At 34.6% G+C, this 8,460-nt stretch overlaps 2 protein-coding genes and 1 long non-coding RNA gene across 4 annotated transcripts in view; 2 read left to right on the plus strand and 1 right to left on the minus strand.

Annotated features, from left to right (window-relative positions):
- LOC118739356 (calcium-transporting ATPase type 2C member 1-like) overlaps positions 1–8,460 on the plus strand; it is a 592,847-nt gene that overhangs the window by 361,123 nt on the left and 223,264 nt on the right. The window lies entirely within an intron of this gene.
- On the plus strand, positions 996–1,912 carry LOC118739373. The gene is made up of 3 exons (XR_004993008.1): positions 996–1,150; positions 1,222–1,640; positions 1,719–1,912. It is a non-coding gene; the product is annotated as an uncharacterized LOC118739373 (long non-coding RNA).
- On the minus strand, positions 1,301–2,670 carry LOC118739364. Of its 2 annotated transcripts, none has more exons than XM_036470639.1 (3): positions 2,413–2,670; positions 2,194–2,357; positions 1,301–2,129 (listed from the first exon to the last, which is right to left on the minus strand). In XM_036470639.1, the coding sequence occupies exons 1-3, from the start codon at positions 2,637–2,639 to the stop codon at positions 1,312–1,314; spliced, it is 1,209 nt and encodes a 402-aa protein (XP_036326532.1). In that variant the 5' UTR covers positions 2,640–2,670; the 3' UTR covers positions 1,301–1,311. The 2 variants fall into 2 exon arrangements, with proteins under 2 accessions (XP_036326532.1, XP_036326533.1); XM_036470640.1 differs by having other exon boundaries at positions 2,442–2,666.

Genomic DNA, 8,460 nt, shown 5'->3' on the forward strand with positions numbered 1-8,460 from the left:
CTTCAAAATTAGCCACTTGTCATCATTACCAATTGTAAAAAAAAAAAACACCAGTCAGGTGTCTTTTGTTGTTGCTTTAGTTACCAGCATACTATGTATTTGCTTACTTTATTGGCAGGTTGGGCACGTAGGCGGTGAAACACTGCCTCAATATCCTGTTTGGTTGGGCCTGCAGCGGAATTGGACATGGTGCCAATCATGAATTCACCTTTGACCACTTATTTTCTGTTGTTCACCAAAGAGTACTACACAGAGTTTTTCGCCTAGGTTAATTCACCAGAATTCTACTATAATGTCGTCTCTGGCAATATTTTGAGTGGGTTTGTCGTTTTATTTCATTGCTTTAACGTCGTGGCACGCGTTTCGAAATATTTTTTACAATTTACTTCCTTGATGAAATTTTGACGTGTTTTTCTCGATGTGAAAAAGACATGAATTTCCAAACTTCCACGTTTGTGACTTTTGGGAACAGCGTTGCCGTTTCGCTTAGATTTAAACAAAATTGATTAATTTTGCCCTGCCCAAAGAACGTAAATCTATAAGAAGAGAACACGTTACAATTGTAGCGAGTGTGATCATCGGGAGCGGGCCTTCTCTTTTCATCGAGTCTGAAAACGTAAAAGCAAAAATGAGAATACACTTGCAGCAACAGCAAATTTTTCTAAACTGGTTGCTTCGGCTGACTGTGCAAGCAAAAACAAACAGCTCTATAAGCTAAAGCAAATGATTTCATTTTTTTTTCGCTTTTGCTGTCTGCTTTTGCTGATTTATTAGTGTTAGTCGTATCTAAGCAATTGCAAATGCATTAAAATTATTAAGAGCTGCTTGATTTAAAAAGCAAAAAAGTGTTGCTTACGCTATTTTGCAGTCAGCACTTCAAACCCTGCTTAATTTTAACGGGATTTGTAAATTTTTTTTACGATTTTGGTAAATTTTGTTTGGGTGCGGCAACACTGTTTTTGAAATGCACTGGAAAAATGACAGCTGTTGAGTGCTGTCAAATCGGAAGCTAACAGCGTGGCTAGGGCTAGTGGAACTTTGTTCCGTGTTCTTTTAAGCAAACATGTTGTAATAAACTGGCAGTACTGCGCAAATTATTGGATCTTTTGCAAGGTTTGCACTACTTTGGCAAGTAACAAAGAGTGAAAAGGTAAACTAAAATAGTTTTACTTGGTTTAATATATTAGTTGCTTTTAACAATTTATTTTTTTTTTAATACAGTCGTTTAAATTAAATTCTACAGCACTTTAAGGCATGGAACAACTTCAAGCTTTACTTGACACCACAACAGCTTATTCTTCCAATTTGTAATTAATTTTGATTACGTGTCACAGCTGCAATACTATTCTTATCTTGAAGCAATACCAAACGCACAAAAGCCAAATTCAGTAAAAGCGATTGGCCTAGAAACTCACGTTGATAGCGTCCTGAGCGCGAAAACATTTCCCGAAGCGCTACAGGAAAGTATACATTGCCTTGAAGAGGTAATGATTGGTCTTTGGCAAGCCCTTCTTTTACCTCATCCTCGAACAAATCGTGTGCATTGTAATGTGTGCGCATCATATGTAAAATAGTTTCTTCAGAAGAAACACGTTCCGTACCAATTAGTTGACTGAACAGACGGGCAGTGAGGAAGCGACGTAAGTAGAAAACGTTCGGTCTCATATCGACAGACTTCTTTTCATTTTCGCCAATATTTTCCTTTCCACTTTTTATAGCTTCGACAAGTTTCCCACGTGCGCATAATGTATACGCCATAATAGCCGATACTTGAGACTTTTGTATGCTGATGTTTTGCTGATCCACGCTACCCGGATTACTACTGACCTGTGCCATTTGCGGATTTTCGAAAATATAGCAATCGGCTTTCGGTATAAGGTAATCAATATACAACAGTCGTTGTACCAAATCACACAAATGCAGTTTTTTCTCTGTTATTTCATGATGCTCCCAATGCGTCAAGTTACAAGGTTCATTTGAGCATTCTGTTGTAGGCAGTTCTAAACGTGCCCATGTTACACTGGACACTCCGATACGTATTGAAACACAGGAACGTATTTCTGAACGATGTTCAGCATCAATTACTGGTGTGATGAAGCCTGCGGTACGTTGCCGCGCTGAGCGTGAGGCTATTTAGTTTATAAGTTTTAGAAGTAAACCTATTGGGACAGAATATAAGAAGTGTTTACTAACCTCCACTCTCGTCACATTTACCCTCAAGCATACTTCTATAGAATTTTTCCACAATCTTCGTTCCAAAACCTTCAATCAAAAGTATGTCTTCTATATTCTTCAGAGGTCCATGGCGTTTTTTCCATGTAGTCAATTTGGCGGCACGTGTTTTAGCAATGTCATAACTGAAATCGGCAAGTTTAACTAATTATTTATTTGGAATTATATATAATAGTTTACTTTAAAATCTCTTGATTATCATTATTCACAATGGCCAAAATTTTCCTTTGCTGCTCCAATGTGTAACTTGGAAACCCCGTTTTGCCGGTTGATTGCTGTAACACCACGTCAACCTGTGCTTCTGTTTTGAATGCGGAGGTTGTTGAAATTGTTGCCAAATACAATTGTGGCTTAGCAACATTTCGTATGGATTGACTAACCAATTGCAAAAAATTAAATTTCATCATTTTTCGCTAAAAATTACAAATCACAATAGTAACAATAATAATTACGAAAGAGGTGAAATCGTAAAGAAGAAAAATCAGCTGTTCAATAGATAAGCGGAAACAGTGTTGCTTCTTTCGCTAAATACCTTTATTTTAACTGATTCCATCGCCCTTAATTTTACGATATTTAAGTGAACATAAAATTGTTAAAGGTGAAATTAGTCAAGAACGCAGAACTTATACTTAAGTGCTGTCTGTATACGCAGAATTTTGTCGATTACTGGAGCCCTCTGTGTTGCTTACTACAGTGTTGTCACTCATCAATTTCATAAACTTACCTTTTCAACTACAATTTTTCGTGCTACAATAGATGCTATTAAACATAAACTAACTATTTTTTAAACTTATTTTGAATAGGAACTTATAACTTGTTTACCATCTACAAAATTGACGAAGTAGCGACATTCTATATAAGAAAGAAATCTGCGCCACAGAAAAATTTTGGGTTGTTTTGATTAACATGGCACCCTGGTAAGGCAGACTCGGGTTTACGTACCGGTAAGTTTACGTTCTTGACTAATTTTAGCTTTCCTCAAGAAATAAGTGAACGGGCCAAGGTGTATTTAACAAGGTGGTGTTGCATTACGTCAAAATGATGTGTTTGTTGTAACTCATACCAATGACAGTGTGGATATCTTTTTTTACTTACTTTTACTTTTTTTAGCATAATTTTTTACTTATATACGGCAAACACCACCTTGTTAAATACGCCTTGTAACGGGCATATATTTCTGTTACAAACATGGGTTGCCTTGAGCTCTTTTTTCATAATAAACTTTAGAAACCCGTAGTAGAAAGCTTAGTAAATTTCTTAAGAACTGCGTACTGCCTTAAGAAAATTTTACACAAGAAAATTTCTTAGACCGGTGTTACGCAAACGATCATATGATCCCTGGTCACGGCGCTTTTTCTCTCATTAATCTCTTTGGGCCCTGTCACACGGTCAGTAATTATCACGATATTTGGATCGCTATCCATATTGATGGATTGATGGATCGCGCACGAATGCTACATGCTCAATATTTATCACGTCAGTATTTGCATAATTTTTGTGCTGAACGCTTATTATGATGCAAGAAAATGTTTTTATTTTGTATGAATAATTTGCAGATAATGCATTCCGCAATTATTTCCTAATTTCCCATGTTAATTAAAATTTGTTCAGTTTGTTTTGAAAAGTTTTAAGCAACGAGAACGAGAGCATAGCGAATACGTTTTCGATGTTCGCATTATGAGAGTACAAGATGTACTGACGAAATGTATGGATCGCGTTTTGAAAGTGCGAGACGCTCCATATTTATTGACAATATTGAGATCCGCGATCCGGATTTCAAAATGTTTAGAAATTTTGCGATATGGATCACGATCAGATCAATACTGCATGCTACACCGTCAATAAATATCGCGATACTTGGATCACGTCAATAAATACTGACCGTGTGACAGTGCCGTTTAACCAACATACTGTTATGTTATAACAAAGTTTCAAATGGCTAAAAATTACCGTTGATTTTTTAGAATTTTCATTGCATTTGCTTTCATATAGCGAATGAACATAATTTATTTTTATATAGATAAAACAACGCAAAAACTTAGTAAAAAATCCAAAAACGGAAATTTTTAGCCATTTGAAACTTGCACTTTAATATTCTAGAATTGAATGGGCTACAAAACTACATACTCAAAATATTTATAGAAACTCCAATTAAAAAGCTCGAAATTTTTACGAAAGTTTGTTGATTTTTTTTTAATATTGCACTAAGTCTGAAACTTGGATTTATACGGTTTTTAATAAGGTATAACTATATTTTTATAAAAAAAAATAACTCAAATTAAATAACAAAAAATAATAATAATTGTTGAGAGAAAGTTTTTTCGACCACTATGTATGAAATATTTTCTACATAAATATTTTTTATTCTTTATTTGTTAACTACCTTAATAAAAGCTTGGTTTTTATTTTTTTTTGTAAGTAAGGAGATATCTATGGGTGGGAAATTTGACGATATTTTGTGCAAAATCGGGGAATTCTCAAAAATGAGTTGGCTACTCTGCTCAGTGTTGCCACAAAAATTTACCAAATTCCTCAAAAACAAATGAAAACTCCTCAAAATCCGAACAAATTACTCAAAATTTTCTTATTACAGATATGAGTATTGTGTACTGTATACTATTTACAGGTACTTATTAAAAAATTAGTTACATTCTACAATTCAATTGGTATATTTGTTCTTGCGGTTCAAACAAAGTATCACCGCAAAGTTTTACCTGGCATCAGCTTAAAAATGGTCAAAGTCAAACCGTTCGTTATCCCCCTACATCAACTGAAAAGCATCTACACTCTGCAGTGAACACAACCAAAACAGATGTTTTATTTTATTTCACACCAGTGTTGCCATTTCACCTTTACATAGACATAAAATTTTCCCGATTACCTCTTGTTTCAAATCATGGTAGAGAGATATACTAAGGGTATTCATCAAACCTTATAAATGCATTGTAAACCGTATAAACTTATAATTGTGTAAACCTTATAAATGAACTGTCAAAATTTGTATGGAAACTCGTTTACACATTTCTGATAAATTTATCCAGCGATTTCACTGAATAAACTTGATAAACTGAAGACAATGCAACTCTGTCGCAACTCTAGATATGTTTTCTTAGGCAATAATCGGGATCCGCATACAAATTTTGCACGCAAATTCAACAACGATATGATCCTGATAGAGATCTGGTTCATTTATTATCCCGTCTGTTTGTTTTGTTTCACTGATAATTCGCAAAGTTTGGTAGCCGTGACAAATGAATTCATACACAAACAGACATTCTGCCATTGTTTCTTATAACTTGCTTCAAATAAATAGCCTTTATGTTATATGTACATTTATTTAAATAGATATCTCGTAAATATAATTTTTCCAATTTAGTGAGGTAGTTTCTATAATTTCTTTATCCCCGTGCTAGTAGTATAAAGTTAGTGACACTGCGCTTTATAACCAAAGAAAACACGACTATTGTCGCATGTGTAAACGAAAAGAGAGTGTGGGTCGTTCATGTAACAGAGTGCATAAACTTATAAGATTATCTGCTTGATAAAGTTATCGGTTTAGATGAATACCACTACTATGTTTATGAGGCAAACTTTATGAATTCTTCTTTTCATGAATTTAAAAATGGTTCCGGAATCAAGTGTTTTAAAAAAGTGGCAGCGTGCTAGCGAGAAACTAAACAGTAGGGTTGTGATATTTTTTCCCTCCTTTTGAATGTGCAAAAGCCGTTGGTACCAGGATATGGTCCTGTTACATTCAAACTGGCTTAATTGCATTTGAGATTCTTCTATTTGCACTTATTTTATATTTAAACAAATCTACGTATAATTTCCAGTGTTTTAAATCATGGTTATGCCACCACATAACCTTAGTAAGTAGCACTTCACGAGATCATGAAATGATGCCGAAATTAACTTTCGTGTATAATTGAATTCGTGAAATGGTGTTTAGGCAGGTTTGTGATAATTTCAGATTTGAAAGAATAATTTAAAATATCAGCCTCATCATTTATTTTCCCTAAACCGGCTCGCTTTTCACTTTTAGTTTCTATGTATTAACTATAGGCGGATGAAAAATTTTCGGGTGAATTTTTTTGGGCGAAACTCAGGATTAGGCAGTATGTCTTGGGGTTTTTTTGGAAGTAAATTTTTACGAGGAAAAGAGGCAATGGAGATGCAGCATTTCCTCTTATGAATAAAAAGGAGTCAAGCTCTGCCCGGAATTACAGCGAACGGCGGTAAAGCGGCCGCGTATGAAGCTAACTCAATTTCCAATTTTTGTCAGTCAATTTCGGGTGACGCAAAAAAACAAATTCGACGGCATGCGTACCAAAACGCAAGCCGCGAATGTTAGGTTAGCCTGTTACTCAATTTCAATTTAATTTTGACAGCGGTTAACCATAGATCGCGTTGCAATTATGAGTAGAGCTTCAGATGTATTCCAATCATAGAGTTACAAAATCTTAACATTCGAAAAATCCTCTCGGTTTTGAATGTTGCAGTTATTCAGCCTTTTCATGAGTTTCCTTTTCCCCAAACCGGTTCTTTTAACTTTTGGTTTCCATGTATTTTATACGCGCGGATGAAGAGCTTCAAAGTGAATTTTTTTCCGGTGGAACTCAGGAAATGGAATGTAGAAAATTCAGTTTTTTCCAGAGAACTTCCTTTTTTTGAAAACAAAATATGGCAACACTGTTCACCAATGAAACGCGAAAAAAGCGCAACAACAAACAGCGAAAGTCAATTTAGTGGCTTGAATAAATCGAATGCGGAAAGGTGGTGATGACGGTTGAAATCTAGGATTGCTAGGAAAAGTGATAACATTGTGGTCGAAAAAAAAATTTAATTACATATGCAAATTAAACTAAAACATACGAATGTATGTATAAACAATAAATCGAGAAATTCGTGCACTATTTAGAGAAGGGCTAATCAAGACTATAGTTTGTAGCCGCTATAACAACAACAAGACTAGATTGTTACATGGGAGCAGATTACTTTAGCGAGGAATTTATCTACACATCCTTCAGGCAGCTGCAGTCGTTTTTGTCGTTGCGTGAGCATTGTAAAAAGGTTAAAGATGATCAGCCAGGAGAAATATGTAATGCAAACTATGTGCTAATTTTTTAAAAGCGTGTAATTTTCGTTGAAAAGCGCAGAAAGTATGCTTATACATAAAAGTGAATGCAAGTGAATAACAACGGGAGTTTGTGTTTTGAGTGCAGATGCATGTATGTATATGTATGTGTATATTGGTAAACAGTGCAATTTCTGCATGCAATCGCTTTGAGGTAATTGCTACATTACAAAATCAGCTAAGGAAAGAATTGTAGCATACAAGAAAATCTAACGCTGCGGCATCACTTAAATTGGCAAAAAATGCCTTTTCTGGTCTTGTAAATACATACATATCCCGCTGGCTTACAGTGAAAAGTTGATAATTCCACTTTTTATGAGAACTCATATCTTGATACAGGAGGCTAGAGGAATTAAGAGTACCTTTTAGTAGGAGGCCTAAGTATTTCGGGCTATTCCCTCCAAAGGGGTCCCCCCTATCCAAAAAAAAATTCCAAGGGTGTACACATTATTTTAACACCTACTTTTATAATTTTAAGCCACTAATTTATTTGTAAAATTCGGATTTAAATATGCCCTTTTATGTTAAATTCATTAATCACTCCCATTCTCCTTAAAGTAGCCACATCATCAATACATTTTTATATTCGCTTTCAATTTACACTTTATTATATTAGTTATAACTTTTGTTATTCCTTTTATTTTAATCAATTAAAGCGAACACCTTGAAAATCACGCTTGTGCCTTTCGGTTGCTTATGCAAATTAAATGTCGGAGTTCATCTGTGAAACTCCAAAATAAGCAAGAAGGATGAGAGACAAAAGAAAATAAGATATAACCTAGTAAGCATTAAAAATATAAACCTTTTTATGGAATATATGTATTCACTTACTACGTTTATACGCAAGCTATTTGCAAATAAAAATAATTCGCAAATACCTAACTCACTGTTTATTCGATGGTGAAAAATTCTTTTTTAATATTACCTGATTATAAAAAGGCAATAATATGACCATCGAAAAGGAAAATAAAGTTAAAAATGGCAACGTCTTGATTATAAAAAGGCAATAAGATGACCATCGAAAAAGAAAATAAACCTAAGATGGCGGCGTCTTGCGCTTATTTGCAAATAGTACCACTAAGTAATAATTATTT

The sequence above is a fragment of the Rhagoletis pomonella genome, unplaced genomic scaffold, assembly GCF_013731165.1.
Source record: "Rhagoletis pomonella isolate Grant_MI unplaced genomic scaffold, Rhpom_1.0 Rhpom_scaffold_00005, whole genome shotgun sequence".
NCBI classification, from domain to species: domain Eukaryota; kingdom Metazoa; phylum Arthropoda; class Insecta; order Diptera; family Tephritidae; genus Rhagoletis; species Rhagoletis pomonella.

Bases quoted from the DNA above. Each gene is read 5' to 3' on its own strand.
- LOC118739364 (XM_036470639.1), bottom strand. From the start codon at position 2,639: ATGATGAAATTTAATTTTTTGCAATTGGTTAGTCAATCCATACGAAAT. The intron at 2,358-2,412 runs GTAAACTATTAT...TGCCGATTTCAG, and splicing joins GATAATCAAGAGATTTTAAA to TTATGACATTGCTAAAACAC. The intron at 2,130-2,193 runs GTTAGTAAACAC...TAAACTAAATAG, and splicing joins TAAATGTGACGAGAGTGGAG to CCTCACGCTCAGCGCGGCAA.